Source organism: Stegodyphus dumicola, chromosome 3 (assembly GCF_044657685.1).
Source record: "Stegodyphus dumicola isolate Sdum_Otavi_A_Nest chromosome 3, ASM4465768v1".
NCBI classification, from domain to species: domain Eukaryota; kingdom Metazoa; phylum Arthropoda; class Arachnida; order Araneae; family Eresidae; genus Stegodyphus; species Stegodyphus dumicola.
The window spans coordinates 214,841,200-214,862,361 of record NC_140770.1 but is presented as its reverse complement, the minus strand read 5'-3'; the positions used below and the strand labels follow the sequence as shown (position 1 = coordinate 214,862,361).

The 21,162-nt window shown below is 31.7% G+C and overlaps 1 protein-coding gene across 5 annotated transcripts in view; it reads right to left on the bottom strand.

Moving 5' to 3' along the window:
• The window catches only part of LOC118203893 (uncharacterized), a 233,753-nt gene that overhangs the window by 88,397 nt on the left and 124,194 nt on the right, over window positions 1-21,162 (bottom strand). For all 5 annotated transcript variants that reach the window (XM_085813843.1, XM_085813842.1, XM_085813846.1 and 2 more), the window contains 4 exons: window positions 17,702-17,748; window positions 13,254-13,495; window positions 5,843-5,886; window positions 782-873 (listed from right to left, as the gene is read on the bottom strand). In XM_085813843.1, the coding sequence (XP_085669969.1) occupies window positions 782-873; window positions 5,843-5,886; window positions 13,254-13,495; window positions 17,702-17,748 (425 nt within the window). The remainder of the gene's footprint in view (window positions 1-781; window positions 874-5,842; window positions 5,887-13,253; window positions 13,496-17,701; window positions 17,749-21,162) is intronic.

Genomic DNA, 21,162 nt, shown 5'->3' with positions numbered 1-21,162 from the left:
CAGTACTCCCGAGAGCTTATCCCCAAGCCACTGACACAAGGATTAGTGACCAGCCGATTGACACCTGTGAGGACAACTGAGGTGCCTCCCGTTTAGCTGAAGCAGAGGCCAAAGCAGTATGTTGGGGACAGTACCTCGCCCCTCAACTACCAGGACCCTCCTTTCAGCGACACGGGTCTCCAGGCACGGCAAACATGTGGGCAGTTTTCCCATAGCTCGAAAATTAGATACAAGGGTTGTTCCAGTTTCTCGTGATGAGCCCTAAACTCCGAAGAGGAAAACCACAAGGGAGAATGGAAGGAAAAAAGTATCAGGTCAGAGGAGAGGAGACGGAAAAGTGGATAGATCACTGGGGCTCCAGGATTGTGACACCCGTCTCACCAAGAAGATGATCCCCTGAAGGGCTAGGGTACCTCGGGATTGACACACCCATACTCACAAAAGTGAGCCCCTGAGGGGGGTAATGGGTGAAGATACTGTTTTATACTAGGAAATAATAACATGCAACTAATCAGCCAAAAAATATGTAGACCATAATAGGATCACTGCTGATCTGAAATTAAAAACTATCTTTGGCTATGTATCTTGAACAATAAACTTGCTCACATAAATTTTCTACATTTAGATTTTTCTAAGGCTCTTGATTAAATTAAGTTTGAGAATTCCTTTTTTACATTTTGTCCATAAAAGGATTATAATAAGAGAAATGAATGCAGCATTTTCTATTTTAAAAACAGAGGATATAAAAATTAAATAGGAAGACTAAAATTGTTACCAGTACCTGACATTTTCATAAAAGTCATCAATACTTAATGTACTGCTTTTAAACTTCTTTGGTTCTTTAACTTTTGAAGGAGTTCTGTGACTATTTTCCTAAAAAGGATTCATTTTCCAAATTATTTTCACCCATCATTAATCGTACTACTGAATAACATGATAATATAATTTTTAAGTTAAAGAAGAAATGTAATTTAAATTAGCAACATCTAACAAAAACAAAAAATATCTAAATTTAAAACAAGACACTGATTTATCATAAATAAAAACTTACTGGTAATAAAACAGTTGTAACATATGTTCTTGCATAAAGCAGCAGTTTTAATATTAAGCAAATTGTACCAGAAACAAATAAGCAAAAAATTCTGCATTGCATGCTCTTTCTCTTCATCATATTTTTAGCATTAAATGATGCTATTTGTAAGCATTTAGCTGTTCATTAGATCAACTAACATAAATAGTCTTTGTTCAGTTTATGATGAAGGATATTATATTAACACCCTTCAAACTTATTTTTAAAATTTCTATTTCAAAATATATGACATCATAATCTACTTTCACTTATTCTTCCACAGCTGCAATATTTTTAGGCATCATCAAGGTTGCCAGGTGCTTTCATTAGAAGTATCACAAAAAGAAACTTTATTACTCTATATTTATTACTCCATGAATGAGATTAAAACTGTTACATGGCAAGGCATTTAAAATAGGAAAGGGGTTGTGTGTAAGTGTTTAAAGCTAATTTATGATACAAAAAAGTTTAGAAGTAACTCCAGATTTCCTGAACATCCCATATAACAAATAACATACATTTTCAATACAACATAATATTACTATCTGCTCTTTATGCAATGAATTTTTCAGTGAAGCAAAATGTTAAGACAATATACATATGGTACAGTCTTACTTGAAACATTAGATTCATTCACAGACTTTTAATGCACATTAATACATAAGATATATGTAAAACAAATACAAATATAAAGTAGAATTTAAATTAGCAATAGCCACTTAATACTTGCTTTTAATTTGTTTATTTCCCTTCTCTATTCTAAAAATAGTAATCTTTTTCAGCACTGGATCATTTTGAGACTAATCCATGTCATAAGACTCTTACACAATACTGATGATATAAATGGAATTAAAAACTCAAACAGCCAATAATAATTTTACAACAGTATTAATTATTTCAATCAAATGCATCGAGAATTGAAACTGCCTCATTTTGAATTAATATTCCATCCTGAACACACTTTTTTTTGCACTTTGGCCTAGATAGACTGCTGTTTCTCTTTTTTTCGAAAAGCTACTCAAAATGTCCAAAATACAAACATTTTGAAATAGGCACAAATTATGGGGCCCAGTTGTTTATGGCTGGAACATGTTTATTGAAATAAAGATGAATATTTAATCTGCCTTGGCTGTCAAGTTGCTCTTGATTATGGATCAATACAGGGTTCGTAGCCACATTTTAGTTAAAAAAATAAGCACCTATAAGCACTTTTCAAGCACATTTTAGGGAAAAAATAAGCATCTGTCTAATTACATTATACAGAACTGCATAACCTTAAAAGAAAAATTAAACTTGTAATTTAAAATACGAGCAATGCAATATTTATTAAGAGAATGAGCATTATGTCAACCATGGAAAACAAATATATATTTTTTTTTTAAATTTTAAATGGCAATTCAATTTACAGAATTAGTTTACAATGAGGGAAAAAAAAACTATGCATAAACTATATTAAAAGATTTAATGATGAAATTTCAGTTCAAAATATAGAAAATAAATAATAATAAGCCATATTAATATATAATAAGCTGTTTGGCACCTAATAATAAATACAATTTATTTTACCACTCATATTAATATTTAAATAACTTAAATCAAAATTCTGAACATTTTCTAAATTTTCATTGCATAACAGTTTTCCCTTAACATATATTCCAAGCAAAGTAATTTAAGTAAAAAAGAGTCACATTTCTGAAATCAGAAGACGGGAAATTGCTTCCTGCAGTCATCTTTTAACAGTAAAAGCTTAACTAACCCGCATACTCGGAAATTGCCGAATATTCCGGATAGTAACTGGAAAAAGAGGAGTGGGGGAGACTATGTCAAGATTAGCCGTTCTTTAGATTTCTCGGCTAAATGAATGATTTTGACATTTCGATATGTGCATCATATAAAAATAGACTAACGGAACTGACAAATGTTCTGCTTAGAAAGCACAGTAAAACTCTTTTAAGTGTTCATAAACAAATCTCAGACTAAGCATCAAAAATAATTATCTCTGCAAAATACCGCAAACGTTATTGCGCAATACGTGCAGCATAATTCTTCCATTACACAATCGAAATCAACAGCTGCTGGTATTCGGAGAATAAAGAACTAAATAAAGGAAAAGAAAGAGACTTACTAATCTGGGGTGTTTTTGATTCTAATTTTCAACAGACTGCGTTAAATTTCCGGAATAGAATCAAATTTCGCTTGGGTTGGGTTGATCGCAAAACTTTTAGTCCTATTTAATCCAAATTGGACCGCGACAAAAAAAAAAAAACCCACTGCTTCAATATTAGAGATTTTGCAGAGAAAGGGGAGAACCTCTCAGCCTCCGTACTGTATAATGTATTGGGGGAAAAAGAAAAAACCTATTCGATTACTTTTCTTTTATTTAAGCCATTCCGAATATTATTCCTTAGAAAGCTAATCTGTGTAAAAACACACCATTTTTGGAAGTTGATCTATACTTCAGAAGTTACTACAACTATATTATTATAAATATTCATACATATGCTCATAGTACAAGCATAACGATCATAATAAACACAAATATGAACTGAACACGCGGAACAAGAATGCAAATTATTAAAATCTTGATAGAAATTCAAACGTGTGTAGTATTTGGGCAGGAGGTAAAAGAATACCGAATGTACTGGAATTTTCTACCGTTTTCTCATTTCTTTGACCAATAGAACAACGTGCACCTGTCTGTATTCTCGCATGCACCATAGGTTACGTTAACGCAGAGAAAGGGGGGAAAGCAATTTCCGGGAGTATGATTCACCATCTGACGTTGCATTTATTATAAGGAAGAAAAGTTGTTTATTTAGTTTCAGCTTTGGTACGGGGAAAAATGTGCGTTCATTAAAAAAGCATTAAAAAAACACTAAAAGCAAGGACCGCTACGAACCTTGTCAATATCTACGAAATGCAGCATTTCTACATATCTATGCTACCAAAATTTCTACATCATTACATTTAAGGCTGCTTCATTACATGCACACATGCACAAACACACATACATACATTTAGAAAACATAATTTAGAAAAACATTTGATATCTAATAATTTTCAATCAAAATTTATAAAATATTCACATTAAATAGTAATAAAAATTCCCTTTCCAGCACCATTGGTTCTGTAATTTGGTAGTACAGTTACCAATGCATTGAACTTAAAGGTGGCAGCATATTGCAGGCAAGCAAAATATGGCCAGAATACCATTTTAAAATGGCTGCCCTACTTGTGACATGCAGTGTAGAACAATGTCCTGTCATATCTTTTCTGAGCAGTGATGGTATGAAACCTATTAAAATTCATCAGTGAATGAAAGTCCAGTATGATCAGACATGTTTATCACTGTACCAAGTGTACAAGGAGTAGGAAGTTCAAAAACTCTGCGACTTCCGTTGCATATGCTCCTCTTCAAGGTCAGGTTCACAACTCTGTGAGCCAGAGTTTATTGCAACAGGTGAAACCATCATAATAGACAATCGCTGCGTGACAGATGAAATAGCAGCAGTTCTGAACATTAGTCTTGGCTCAGCACATCGCATTACTCATGATGTGCTCAAGTTTCGCAAAGTGTCTGCCATAGCATCTCACTTCAGAACTGAAAGAGTAATGCATAGATGTTTGAAATTTGAAGAATTTTTGTGGCACTTTGAAGCAGAAGGTGATGGCTTCCTTGTAAGAATCATTACAGGGGTCAAAAACTGTGTCCACTAACACCAACCCAAAACCAACAGAGTGAGGAAGGAATGGCGTCATTTCTCATCGCCTAAAACCAAGAAGTTCCGGGTGCAGAAGAAAGATTATGCTGATTCTCTTTTAGGATGAACGAGGCATTTTTTGGGAACACTACATGCCTAGGGAAAACACAATCACCAGTATGTCATATTTCAACAGTTGCAACCATCATTGAGCTTCACTTTGATACTCTTCCACCTCCACCATACTAATCAGACCTCAACCCAAGTGATTACAAATTATTTGGACCACTCAAAGAGGAAAGAAATTTTCTTCTGATGAAGAGGTTCACCATGGGATGAAAGAATGGCTGTGCACACAACCACACAAATTTTTTCCAGATGAATCCATGCACTTCTTGTGTGCCGGAGGAAGTGCTGAACATCAGGGAGGCTATGTTGAAGAATGATACATTTGTATTTTACTTTTGTTCAATAAACTACACTTTTTAGAATATTGATCTACAAGATATTAAGTACTTGATCTATGCCTCTATATTCAGCCAATGCAAACAAAGTCTATGAGTAATATATGACAACTAATTTCAAATATTTAATGTATATCAACAAAACAAAAGTAAAAATCAGATTCAGATTGGCATGTAATAAAAAAAACCCCTCTTCAGATTATTTATTTACTTATATTATTATCCCCCCCCCCAAATTTTAACTATTTGCATAATTACTATATTTCAAATTTTTAAAGAAGAAACATATTTAGGGAATAGCTATTACAGAAGATTTTGTATTATAAACTTCTGAAATAGCAATTTAAAAAATATGAAACATGTTAAATAATTAATTTTGGTATCTTTGTCAAGAGCTTCCAGCACTATATAATTAACACATATTTTAAAAGTCAACCCATAAACATTTACCAAAGAACTTGTTTAATTCCCACTCAGTACTTAATGCACACATGCATTTCTCTGAATCAAACAAATTTTGCTACTGCAAAAAGCAATAACTTTTTATTATATAAAATAAAATTTGACAGAATGATTAAATTCACAGATTACATACAATGAAAACTTACATCTATAGCAGGTTTTTTAAGTATATAGAATGGTTGGGCATCAACTGAAAAAAAGAAAGAAAATTTTTTTAAAAGTTTTCCTTACAGAAAACATTTAAAAATGTCAATATGAACATAGAGAAAGTGATCTTCTAAATGAGGAAGGATTAAAACAAGCACTGCATGGTTATATAATAACACAAAGAAAACTTATTTCAAAATAAATATTGAAACTAAATATATAGCATTAGTGTAATAAAATAATAAAATCTTGTTTAAAAATTATTTACAGAACTGCACCTTATCAATTATTAAGACTTTTGAAGTGTTTCTAAGTAGCAATGGTACTCATTAAAAGTCTTATTAAAGTGCCTAAAATACTTAATACATCAACTTTATACCATCTACTTTCTTGCTGAGATCATTAATTTCAATGTTAAAAACTCAATGAATAATCACTACTTGTAAATTCATTTAAGAAACAGTAATATCAGAATTATACAATTGACAAATCAAAATTCTTATTTACACAAATATATTATAATTTATTTAGAATGCAAATTAGAATATGTTGGCTTTGCTTTCAAAAACATTGAGCAAGTTTTCAATAAGGAATGCCATCATCTTGCTCAACATCTGATGAGTAAATGAAATCGTAACCAATATTCATACACATTGAGCACATGTTTAAATTCTAAGATTGCTTTTGAAACCATGCATTGCCACTTTGTTCTATAAGTGAATGGTACGAACAAAGGAAACCAAAACTTGTAAAGGAGCAACAAAAGGGAAACAAAGTTTCAATAAGAGGAGCATTTCCAGTGAAATACTGAAACACTTACGGCTTATGAACTGGACTAATTCTGTTAGGGATACAGTCAACTGTCTATTAACTGGGAGATAGGTTAATTAAATTTGTGACTAAGCAGGACATCTAAAAAAATTGGTTTATTTTAGAATGATAGAAAAATTATAACCATAAACTATCATCATAAAACAAAACTATCTATGGAAAATACAAAAAGGAAAAAAAATACTATGGGATAATAACACAGACAGTACATAATGCCATATCACTTGAATTCTTTCTATTCTCATTAGTATAATAATCTGGGATTTCTTTTTATTCACAATAGTATATGTGAACTATATGACATTTTTTTAGTTCTTTTTGTTACTATTCTTATCATTATTTTCAAGTTATTGTTATTATTCTCATCAACTTCATTCATTTCTAATGATGTTTTCTTACATTATTTACAGTATGTTTTTTGCTTTTAACAACATTGTTGTGTACAGACAATACGTTAATCGGAAGCAGGGGTCACGAAAAATTAGCAATGTTTTCGTGAGAATCGAACCGCAGACCTCTGAAACAAGCGTGCAAACAAGCACACCACGAAGGCATGTCAAGAAGGTGGGAGAAATACCTTATATACTCCCCCTCTTAAAGAGCGACTGGGGCTTCTAGGGAACCCAAGCACCAAATCCTGGGTGTGGAGAGTCATCATCCACCACCCTTTTAGTTCAGGAGCCACTGTAGAGACATTAGGTATTTTTGGAAGCAGAAAGATGAAAAATTAGCAACGCTCCCTGGGACTCGAACCGCGGACCTTTGGAATACGTGCTCAGCGTGCAGACCACCACACCACAAAGGCATGCGAAGAAGGTGAAAGAAATACCTTATACGACTGCGAAGACGAAGAGAATTCTCGCCACAAAAGGCAAAAAAGATGAAAGAATTTAGTTCTTCGAATTGCTTTGTTGTGACAGAAGTTCATAATTTAATGACGATATCCAGATTTCCTCTTAAAAACTAGTTCTCTAAAGAGAACACAGCAAAATCCCTGTATTAAAAAACAAAAACAGTAGTGCGGAGTCGTTCTTAGGTGGTTCACAGGTTCACATGTTGTGAACCTGCATTCTGCTGCTAGGCTTTAGTGGGATAAGATGAGAAATTTCTATCTCTCAACTGTTGTCGGATTGGTTTAATATTCACTTTTTTTGTCTGAAATTTTCATGACCAATTTGAATTTGGCTTCACCTGTTTTGGCCATATCTGATAATACAAGGATTTTTTTATTATTATTATTAAAGAAAGGATATTTTTGAAGCAGGAGAGATGAAAAGTGAGCAGCAATGCCTTCGCCAGGAATCGAACCGCAGACCTCTGGAATACGTGCCCAGCGTGCAGACCACCACACCACAAAGGCATGGCAAGAAGATGAAAGAAATACCTTATTGTTGCTTATTTATAATTTTACAAGTTTAATTTTGATGACTAGTGTATAATAGCAATCTATTTCACTTCGAAATGATTAAAAAAAGCAAACATGAGATCAAAATTAAACATGACATTTTTTCAGTTTGTCCTCACTTCAGAAAGGGACAGCATAATGAAATCTCAATGTCCAAATTAATTGTTGGGTAGTTAATTATTAAAAAAGAAGTAGAGAGAAAGAATACAAAAGTTATTCGCATATAGTGAGATGCTTCTTTAACTTTTCAGGGAAAAGAGATTTATGCTGTGCTATTATACATAAACAATGTTTGGACACACACACACACACACACAAAATCCCTATACAGTCAATTTATTTTGTCACTGGGAACTGAATAGATAAAATTGTACTTTTAATATTTAGGCGCAAAAATAGGCATAGAATTCACACTAGTTTGCAGCCCATCCAAGAAATAAAACTAAACTCAGTGACGCAATAGCTCTAGGGGGCCACGGTTTGCAGTGGCCTGAATTCTGCTTTCTTGACCTTGGGCCCCAGAGTGCGTCAGCATATGCCCTGGACATGTGGTCAGCTTATCTCAGGACCCCCAATGTTTAGTCCCCAAGTGAACTTGGTACTCATTTTTCTTTTGAGATCCTTTTATCTATGCAAAGATTAGTCCCCACCCCCACCCCCAATACCTCAAATAATGAAAATTAGTTGCAAAATTTCCATAATAAAAACCTGATCTCATATTTTATAACGTAGTAAGCTTTTAAATGTTTTTTTAATGAGTGGAATTTGTCATTCAACAAAGATTTCACTTAGAATCTTCAGGTGTCATTTTTTGTGAATGAATCATTTCAGGGGCACTAGTTTTCATATTAATACCTTTGGCCTTGACAGCCTTCTCTTAATATAGATATAAAAACTGCTTTCAGTTTTTACTTGCTTCATTTTCCACTTTCAAAGTTCCGCTTCATTTCAACTGATATAAATAAATGTATATATATAAAAAATCAGTGGAAATATTGGTTAACTGGAACATATGACATGCTTCAACCTTAAAAAGGAATTCCTGGTTAAGCTAAATATCTAGACTTATTACTGACTACATTTAATAAAAGTAGGTAGCATCATTTAACAGTTTTTGTGATATTAATTGTAACAAACTGTATTAAAAATGTATCTGTATCCAAGCAACTGTACTAATATTTTTTTCCCTTGAAGATTATATGCGTCATGACTTGCAATAAAACTGCGTAAGTAAATAAATATTGTTGTTTAGTGAAAAGGGTTAAGGAGAAAGAAGATTAGTCATCTATCCATTCTCAATAGTATTAACCCCTTAACTGCTGTGGAAAACGTACAAGTTTCATTTCCCAGTGCAACGGTTTTCACACAGGCACGCATAGTTTTGCGATGTATTAGGGGGAAAATAAGTGCACGTTTTACTTTGTAAAAACTGTTTACTTTCACAAAATAAAAAATAAAAGAAAAAAATGAATGCAGAAAATTTATTGCTTTGAGTAAAAGTATAATAAAAATGATGCTTTTATAATAAAAAATGATCCCTAAAATGGAGTTTCGATCAATTCATTTTTAGACCAGTAAAGTGTAATATCAGGTTTCACTTGTGAAATCAGTATGCCTAAAGAAACATATATTTCTTCTGAACTGGTTGAATGCCATGATTTTGTTCTTGATTTTTTGTTTGCAAGGTGTTGGTTCATATACTCGTCTACAAAATGGTTAGTTTCAGTAACAATATGAAGCACGAGCAGTTCATCAAAAAATAATTCAATAAAGATAAATGGGTTTGAAACATCCATTATATCTTTCTTTATTCCTGGAACCTACAACAAAAAGTAAATGAAAATGGAGGACACAGAAAAAAAAAAAAAAAAAAAAAAAATACTCAAACAACAACAGCCAATACCGCACAGTGCAGTCATTACTTTCATCGCTTTAGACATACCCCCTCTCTCCAATTTCTCCCCACACTTCTCTGGAATAGTATCCTCCTTCACATACTCTGTCAAGGTCATTGTGGTGTTACATTCCAAAGCTTTGCGAATAATTTCACGGGTAGCAGTGCAAAGCAAATGATAGTAGTTTGGAAGGGCATATATATACGCCTGTGGAAGTTAACACATCGACTGAAGAAGGCGTATATATATATACGCCCGCGGCAGTTAAGGGGTTAAATAAAACACAATACTGTCAAAAGTCTTTAATCCGGACTCGTCGGGACTTTGGCGATTCGGGATTATAGATCATCAGTTTAAATCTGGTAAGATGGCATGCAGAAATTATAAAATTAAAAATATGAAACCGTAATTTATAAAATAATGAGCAATTATGATCTAAAGGGTATCAAAATTTACAAAAAAAAGAAGCTTAATATTTATTTGTTTACTTTATTAAACATTTCTTTCAACGCGCGCATGCGTAAAGCATACCTTACACATAGCCAAAATTAGAAAATTGCAACCAGAAAACTATTTGATTTATATTCGTGATATTTATAATGATGAGGAATTTGATTTAAATCATATCAAAGACGGAGTACATCGAGATTAAACACTACATTTAGTAAGGAATTATAAGCCGAATAAAATAAAATCATCTGCCCTGAATATAATGATAGTGCTGACAGATCAACTTCCAGTTCGTTGCGCGCCGCGATGACATTAACTGAAATAGATAATTAAATAATTTTAGCTTATACCATTCGTTATACATTAAACGCGCATGCGAAAACGTATTCTGCACTCATGCAGTAAATGTCTTGCGCACACGCGTAAAACGCATATGTGCATGCGTCAACGTGACGCATGTGCAGAAAGATTTTAGCTTTGAGGTCTGGATTATGGATCATTCCGGATTATGGGTGTCCAAATTAACGACTTTTGACTGTATCAGTTACCTAGTTTTTTTTTTTTTTTTTTTTTTTTTAATTCCTCTTATTTTTTCTTGCTTGGGGGGAGGGGGAAGTGTTCTAGCAAACATGATTAAAACACAAATTAAAATGAAAATCATATAAATTAAATCTATCTAATTTTTTTTTTTTCTTTTCAGCCAGGGATTTTGCTAAAAGCCAAGGAAAATACAGTTATCTTGATTAGATTTGCACTCTACCATAAAAAATAACTACCAGAGAACTTCAAAACATTTAACTTACCTCACATTTCATATGCAAATATCTAGAAATATACAATACTGTCAGAAGTTTAAAAACAAAAAGAGGATTGATAGAAACATTTTAAATTTCACTGCTTTCATAACCCAAATACTATTAGTACATTGAAATGATCAGTATGTAATAGGCTAAGTAGCTAAAAATTTCCCATCTGCACATGCCTAATTTATTTTATGATCGGTTTACTGACCATGGAAAAGCATGCTAGGACTATCAAGACAACAGCAGGCAGGACTTCTGAAACTGGTTTATATTCATTCATATTACAAATGAAAAGAAAATTATTTTACAAAAAAATTTTTTTAAGGAGAACCTCCTTAAATAAACAAAAATATAGAAGACACCTGAATTTCTTATCTGGCTTCAACATTTTTTCTATTTGTCGTGAAACTGATAGGAAATAGAGATTGAGAGACAGGTGCTAGTAAAAGTATAGTAATTAGATGTTAATAAAGGATCCTTTTCACTTTTTGTGTCTGTTGCAGAGAAAAAGAGAGTATTTATCTTCCCTTAATGAGAAGTGAGCCAAGGGCAGCCCATAATGAATGTGAATTTTGAAAATGACTTGTTACACGTGAAATTGTTTAAAAACGTTTCATTGTAGGAACTAAACAGATGTGACAGCTTTGTAAAAAAAACTTGGCTTGGAGCATTTGCACCATTAATTGTTTACTTGCTCCCTGAACTATGATGCAAACAGAAGAGTAGACAAACAATGTTTTCGTAAGAGACGTTTTGTCAAGGCACGATGCTTCTCGGAGAATTTCTCATAGCAAATGAGAAGAGGAAAGTACCCTATTTATCTTTCTTGGGGCAATGTAGAAAATATATGCAGCACCTAATTTTAATAGCTATGCTTTTATAATTGTTTTGAAAAAGGTTGTAGTAGATAGGAATGGATTAATAATTAGGTCTGAAGCTGTATAGGAAAGTTAAGAGGCTTTTGTTCCATTTTGAGCTTGCTTTGAGTCTGAAAAGCTAAGAGAAAAAGAAGAAAATGAAGGGATAACTACAGACAGGTGGATTTTTTTTTTTTTTTTGTTAATTTTTTTTTTGAGAAAGAACTAATTACTGATGATAACTAGCAGAAAGGTGCACAGGTTATTCCTGAGATGCAGACAGAACATTTTATACGTGATAACTAATAGAACAGTGTGACAATGGAGGAGAGAAAGCAGAGTAATATGAGTGTAACTCTTGCATATGTATGAGACAGAAGAAAACTTAAGAAACAAGTTTCAGTCCTGTAGAAGATGATCAGCTGTATTAAATGATTAAAAGATGTAGAAACTGAGAAGAAAATGCGATTAAAAGTATGAGGTTCTCGGCATGTGTTCCTGAACTACAAAAAGTTTGTTCAGAACTGATATTTAGCATAATGAAATAAACAGCTCCACTTTACAAATGATATCAAACTATGCCAAGTACTTAACCGACTAAGTTAAAGGAAAGTTTCATGAACTCACTTGCAGTCTGACTGCATAAGTTTTCTTTAAAGATTCCAGATTCCTGTAGCCTGCTCAATGTAAATACTCTTCACCTCCTCCTTGCATGCAGTATGATAATGTAAAACTAAGTGATATAAAAATTTTTTTTTTTGTGTGTGTGAATTTAATATATTAGGAAAAGATGTATGTTTATTTTGACCTTAATATACTATTGTAGTACTCAGGAAAATATATAAAAATATGAATAATAATGAGTTATTTATGTTTTCTGTCCGTTACAGTACAGTTAAAGAATTGTAAATGGAAATATATAAATCGAACACTGGGTAAATTACTTGCAAATGTATTTGTACGTAATTGTTAAAATATTCATAGGGAAAAAAGATTATATATTTATTAATTTTTAGTACTTCATTATTGTGCCTATATTCCCCTCTAAACAACAAATTAAATAAATTTTATTCTACACACCTTATCATGGAGAAACAGTGTAACAAAAAATAAATCAATGCAATCATTAAAATGTAAAAACTAAGTCTATAAATGAAAGATAATAAAACCTGAGAGTTTTGAAGTAGATGGAGTTTCAGCTTCTGAAAAGAGCTTAGGCTCGGGATTTGAAGCAACTGTAGTCTCATTCTGCTTGATTTCATTAGTACATTTACTTCCTTCTTTTTTCATTGGAGGTACAGGAGAGGCATTGTCACTAGCTACTTCACTTGTCACATCAGAAATAGAATCACACTTGCTATCTCGACGTTTTCGCTTTCGATTATCCCTCTCTTCCAATTTTCTCTCTAATCTGTCAACATAAATAACATACAGAAATTTTGTTTATGTAAGAAAGCACCTTAGACAAAATACTATAAAATTAAATTATCTTAAAATTTAGCTAAATAACTAATCCTCAAATTGCAGCTTGGCTCATAAGAGGCATGCTGTCACCATGGGATTATAAAATATTGTAAGTATTTGAATTCTCTTTTATAGTATTTTTTTTTTTTTTTTTTTTTTTGCATTATTCTAGTATTGTGTATCATTTTATTTATTCATTGTTTATAGTTTGATAATTTTGGGGTTTACTTTGTGTTCAATCTAATTTATGGCCACAACATCTTGTATTTAAACATTTGTTACACAAAATTACAGATTAGCATATAAACATGCATCTCACATGCTGATCATCCCACAGGGATAGTGTTTTTTGGCCAGCAATGCACCTTCTAGAACTGTTTGTTGGATACATTTATGTGAAAAAGTCACATGAAAGTGAAATGACTTCGGAAAAAAAAAATATAATTTAAAATACTGCAAAATGTCTTAGATGTTTTAGAGTAAACAATGAAATATATTCAATGAAAGAACTTCTACATATGGTTTTAGTTATAGTTATAGTAGTTTGCAGTAATTTTGTTGGAATGGACAATTTTGTCCAACAAATGGGCACTCTTGCAAAAGAAACTTACTCAATGCAGAATTTTCAGAGTAAAAGTTATTACCAAACTTGCAAAGAAACTCTAAAGAGGTAAGGAGGGAGAAATAAACTAATTGAATTAGTTTCTGAGACAGAAATTCAGAAAGTAAAAAGCATAAAAAATACTTGAAAACACCAATGCTGTATAGTACAGGTGTGTGTGTGGGGGGGAGAGGATGCATAAATGAAACATCAAACATATGTAGTTTGTGTGACAAACCCATATGTAGACTACCCATATGTAGAAAATAACTATGTCATGTTACTAGACACTGTAATAAAAAATACATAAGAAGATTAATAGCCTATCCCATATTAAAAAGTCCTTATTAGGTAATAACTATAATTTTTGTTTCAAATTTTGAAGTCTTTTATGATAAATTAAAATAATACCCTAAAATAAAAAAAGGTACTTTAATATTTTAAACTGACTTGACCTCATGCAACCATTTAATTAAAACATCATTTCGGAATTTTTAAAAACAGATATAAATTGAATTTGTGTTACTGCAAAGTAATTTACACCTTTGTCATTAAAAATACACTTCTGTAAGAGTCATCTGTTAATCATAGTAACTCCTCTTAGTCTTTCTTTCATACTCACCTCTTTTCGATACAATTTGCATGTTTTCCTTGTACTTTAATGCTTAATCATAGCAGCTCTTCCCCCTCTTTTATATATAATATTGCATGTTTTCCTTGTACATTATTACTTAATCATAGCAACTAACTCTCCTTCTTTCATTCAAAAGAAGCTCACCTCTTTTCGATATAATATCGCATGTTTTCCTAGTACTTTTATATCAAGATTTAAGAAAGTTTAACGAAACATTTTAAAACAATTAAATTCTGAAATATTTATTATTGCTCAATTTAGCTTCCTTCTTTACGTTTTAATTTAAACATACTTATGCATCTAGATACCAATAAATTTTTAGCTACTATAAAACTGTGAAAATAATTTCAGTGATTTCATCGCTGTCTACTTCTTTTCTTCTGCTGCCTTATAGGTTATTTAAGAATCATTAAAGAATTTTCACATTTTTAAACAATCTAGTGTTTTATATGGTGATTCAAAATGATCATTGTCACACTTCAAGATACAAATTTTTGTGCTTCTATAGTTGAAAAGCAGATAAAATAGATGTTAATATTACTGTTATTCCACATTTCAAAGAAATCATTCAGAGTTATTGCTTTCAATACTATTATTTTTACTTATACAGTCAAAAGTCTTTAATCTGGACGTCCATAATCCGGACCTCAAAGCTACAAACTTTCTGCGCATGCGTAAACGCATAATGCCTTTACACATGCGCATAATACATTTATGCATGCACGTTTAATGTATAACGGACGGTATAAGCTAAGCTAAAATTATCTAATTCAGTTAATGTTGCAGATTGCGTAGTTCCTTAATCTTCGAATTGGATCCGGCTTATTATTTTTTGCAGACTGTTACAGCAATTTTATAAAAGTAAGCTTGAACTTTTGATTACGTTAAAAAGAATTTCCGATTCTGGAGTTGCCAAAGGATCTACAAAGCGAAAGCATGTTTCGATGTCCATCAAACAAAAAGTGGAATTGATGCAAAAAGTGGATAAAGGCATATCATTTGTTTCTCTAACTATTCCGAAATCTGTTTATCAATTTCATGCTGCTCTGCGGGGGAGGGGAACGTCGCGATGCACAATGAACTGGAAGTTGATCTGTCAGCACTATCCTCATGGCAGATGTTTTTATTTTATTCGGCTTATAATTCCTTACTAAATGTAGTATTTCATCTCGATGTACTCTGATATGATTTAAATCAAATTCCTCGTCATTATAAATATCACGAATACACATCAAACAGTTTTCTGGATACAATTTTCTAATTTCGACTATGGGTAATGTATGCTTTACGCATGCGCACGTTGAAAGAAATGTTTAATAAAGTAAACAAATAAATATTAAGCTCTTTTTTTTGTTACTTTTTAATACCCTTTAGATCATAATTGCTTTTTATTTCATAAATTACGGTTTCATACTTTTAATTTTATAATTTCTGACCAAATTTTAAATTTCTTACCAAATTTAAATTGATGATCTATAATCCGGAATCGCCGAAGTCTCGACGAATTAAAGACTTTTGACTGTACAATGTATTTTGCTACTTGTACACACTATTCACATTGCTATTAATATGCTGAAAAAGCTAAGCAGGATAACATGAAAGGAAGTAATATGTGACAAAAGACATTATTCTTAATAATTTAATACTGCTTTATTTTGTGTCATTCAATTATAAAATTATTCAAAGTACTCTTTACTATATAACCTGAATTTGTCCCGAATGTTCATCAACAACAAAAAATTAGCATCCTTCTTCATACCTTTAACTCACCAGTTTTACATAAATCAAGGTGTAGGCATTCAGATTTCAGTTTAAAACCTGACTATTATTTAAACTAAGCAGTTACAAATTTAATAATTTACCTTCAAAAATTCAAAATACAAATCATTAAATAATATACTAATACTTAAAACAAGCCATTCAATTTAACAATGTATAAAAATATGGGGGGATAAAATATTATTCCACCATAAATTTATACCAAATAGGAACTTTGGACTTCATAAAGAAAAAAATATTCATGACATACCTGTGCAATTTTTCATTCAATCACTTCAATAAATACAATGTAACTGAAGTCCACAAACTCTCATTATTAGTTATTCGAATAATGGATAACATTCAGGAGTGCCGTTTGGGATTACACGGGTTTCCCTTTTGTAAACTGCTCATGAATATTACCAGGTTCATACCAAATGGTGAGTGAAAAATGGTAAGAAAGGACAATTAGTGTACCACAAGTCTCATGCAAAAACAGATGTTTACTATTTTATATTACAAGCTGAAAGATTTATAGAACAATATCACAAACCGCCATCTATGATATTTCAATCAAAATAGGAAAATATGACATTCGTTTTCTTGAAGATTTGTGTACTGAAGGACAAGGTACCTTTTGTTCACTAGTGTTGCAACCTAATAATCATAAAGGTTAATATTCCAGATCTATAATAATGTAAGTTTGTTTGGCTTGGTTTATTTGATTATGGCAAAACACTTGAGGGCTATCTGCTAAGGCAAAGGACACTTTTGAAAGGAACTGGCTCATATATACATTACACATAGCAAAAACCAAGAAAATGCCCATACAGCCAACCTGTTTGCTGGAATTCAAATTATGGACCAAACTACCAATGTTCAGCGACTTAACTGCTCGGCCTATAACATTAAAGTCAGCAACAGAATAAAGTTGTAGCCATTCTAGATTAAAGTTTGGAGCCTTTTTATCACATTATTTCCAGCAAGAAAACATAAATTTCTGTTTTCTCAGTACCTAATTTCAGATATAAAAATATGATTTATTAAAATCTTTTTTCCCGGAGGGAGGGGGTGATGGAAAGTGCTTTAAATTTAAGATTAATAAACAAAAAATTGAACCCCAACATAATACTAGAAAAGCAGCATCAAAATAAACTTACTTAGACTTTTTTTGTTTTGTTTCTTTCTTTGACTCTGGCAACTGAAACTTTAAAAAAAAAAAAAAAAAAAAAAAAAAAAAAAAAAAAAATATTATTAAAAAAAAAAAAAAAAGAAAAAGAAAAAGAAAAAGAAAAGAAAAAACTCTCTAATTGCAAAATTTAAGTATAAAACATCATTTACTAATTCTGACACTGTTCAACCACTAATGGAGGTAAATTTAAAGCAAACTGGCATATCTTACATCACAAATAAAAAATAATTAAATCTATTTTGTTGAGATCTAAATCTACAATGAAACTGTCAGCAATCAGTATTTTTGATCATTTTACCTCAAAAGAATAATAGAAATAATATTCCTTACAAAATAAATCTGAAATGTAACTGTAATTCATACTTCAGATCTCTATTTAAAATAACAATAAAAGGGGGGAGGTATTCAGATTTTAACATTGTACCACAGGACTTGTTAAGGTTTTTCATACACTCACTGAGCATCGCAACTCACCAATCTGCTCCTGGATTCACTCCCACTAACTTGTAACAAAAATCACATCTTTAGAAATTAAATTTATGGTTTCACAAATATAACAAACAAATTCATTCTCAATCTATGTACTTAAGGATCGTATTGTTGCAAATTAATGTTTACTAATATAAGCAAAGGCAAATATTTCTTTAAAATAACAAGCACAATTTGCTGGTACGAGATTGAAACTTTTTAAATATTTTGAAATCTTTCCCTTTCATTCTCCTTCTATTTGACTGAGTAACCACACCCCCTTGTTTCAAAATTCTGGTTATAGACTCTAAAAGAAAAAGCCATGTTATGTTGCATTGGAATATTTCAGAATTTTTTGATACACTGCATTCAGTTCCAAAATTTTTTTAAGCTTCCTCAACAAATATCTTCCTTTTGCTTCCTGTTTGAACTTTTCTCTCTGTAAAATGTGTGCATATATATGTTGGTAGACACATTTTAATAAATGCTGCTACAAATTTCCCAAAAAATTACTAACACTTTGTTAAGAAAATGGCCTGCAATTTTTCCATTCTAAGACTTTACTTAAAATTTATTTGCACAATTACAAATAGCTTCTCTGATATTATTCACACACTCTAAAATAGAAATCAGCGAAGTAATTATTACACCTTTTTCTTTGCTGTACAAACAAAAGGTACAGCTTGTTTTCATTGTTACCATTATCTTCATTAGTACTACTGGCAAATATTTTCAAAGCTTCTTTCATTACGACAAGTAAATTTTTTTTGCTATGGTAAAGTCAAGAAACATTACTTAAAAAGCTGTTCTGAATAGCATGAAATTGAAATTAGAAGGCTGCATTTAATTAAAAACTAACAAAACAGCATTGGCTTTTATAGTATTCATGCCACAGTCTTTTATGAAGAAATTCAATAGTTTAAAAACTTTACTGTACTAATTTCTTCACCTTTGAGAAAATACATGCTGCTTATAGCCACCTTTTCTACCATGTGGAAAACTGAAAAGTCTTTTCCATTGTGCATTATTTATAGAAATTTTGGATACTTTAATGCAATGGAAATTTTAGCCTCTATTCTAAAAATTCACAAACCTAAAAAAACTTCCAATTCAATTACAACTGAAAAGAAGCATGTCCTCCATTTTCTTTGCACAATCCAAACTAATGGAACTGAATAACCTGCAGGTGGAAAGTTTAACAGCCAGAATTTACAGATTTGTGATATCTACTGATAAAAGCCAGCAAAATAATACACTTACCGCATGAAAATTATGTTGCAATTATTTTGCCAATTATCGTATGAATCAGGTAGTTTCATTTTGCATACCATTTCCCTTGTCCCCAGGCCCCATTTAAAAAAAAAAAAAAAAAAAATATTTTACTTTGCTTATTGTTTTCAAGGAATTTCTGTAGAAACTATGCAGAATTGATTGCAGCTAGAATATTCCAGACACTCAAGTTGAATGATATATAGGTACCCACCATGAATGCTGCAAAAAATAGACCAATCCAAATGGGTTTACTCCCTCATTTTAAATATAATAAAGGTGAGCAAATGATCACAGCTGGAGAAGTTGGGATGATTCCTAGAATTTTCATATAGTCTGCTATTGCTGCACTTACTAATTTGTTTTCATGTAGCTGATTTCATTGCTGCAATCATCTCAACCAATTAAGTGAAATTCTACATTTGTTTCACAGCTTTGATGTCAGCAGAACCATAAGATTTTCAAAGTTAGTATATGTTTTACTTACATTTTTAAAGCTGTAAATTTAACTTTTATTCTCAAGAACGTGAAAAATTATTATTTGTTCAAGAAAGGTGCATTTTTTTTAACAATGCAGATTTAAAGGTGAGTTTATTAAAGAGTTTTAAGTCCACTTCTGCAACTAGTGAACAACATGTAACAGGATTTTTCTCACTTTTTATCCGAGTTTTGATTAACCAAGGTTTTGTATTATCTGAGGCCAAAGCATTAAATAAGCAAAGTCACTAAAAGATTCATGCTCAAAAAGTAAACAGTCTGTAAACTTAAGTTTTAACAATAATTTAAGTATTAAGATAAGAATTCCATCATTATCACATTACAGATTAGATAACATCATTCAGGGAAAAAACTCTCCCCACAGCAAATTTACAGCTCTAACGAAACAGGTCTGAATTTTAAAATATTGCTGAGAAAGATACCAGCATCAAAAAAAGAACAATCAACTCCTGGCTACAAATGAAGTAATGGAAAGATGGTTTTTTTGGCATGTGCAAACAAATTTTGGGATAACAAGCTTAAGCTTTTACTGATAGGGGAGGCAAAAAATCCAAGGACATTTAAAAATGTGAACGTTGAAAATCTAAGAACAAAAAAAGCATTTGGGTGAATTCAAGAAGTCATGGTTCCAAGAGTAGTTTCTGCCAACTGTTAAGTGATGAAAATAATTTGTTCCATATTGCAGTCATAAGTAATTTAGGACAATGCTTCCAGCCATCCTGATGAGCATCAGCCAGTAGTAGAGAGATCTCAGCATTTTTTTTTTTTTTTTTTTACTTTCTAAAGTCACCCCCTATTTAGCCTTTGGGCCAAGGCATTTTAGAAAACCTAAAATGAAACTATCGACACAGGCTCATTAAACATTTATTAGAAGATCTAGGAAAAAAAAAAAAAAAAAAAACAGTTATTGAAAGATATCAGTTATTGGTGGGAGAAGGATAGAGCAACATGAAATAGTCCAAAAGCTGGAAAACTATTTTGCCAAATGAAAACGACAAGAAGCCAAGAAACAGATGGTGAAGAATTAGTAGCTATTTTAAATCAACTACAAGCTACCGAGGCAGTAGCAAATGAAGATGTGAATGACAGGATGAACTGTCTGATGAGGCCATTATAAATTGAGTCATGCACAATAAAAACTGAACAATAGTTCTGATGACAATAATACTGGAACTGTTCAAGTCAGTCACTGAT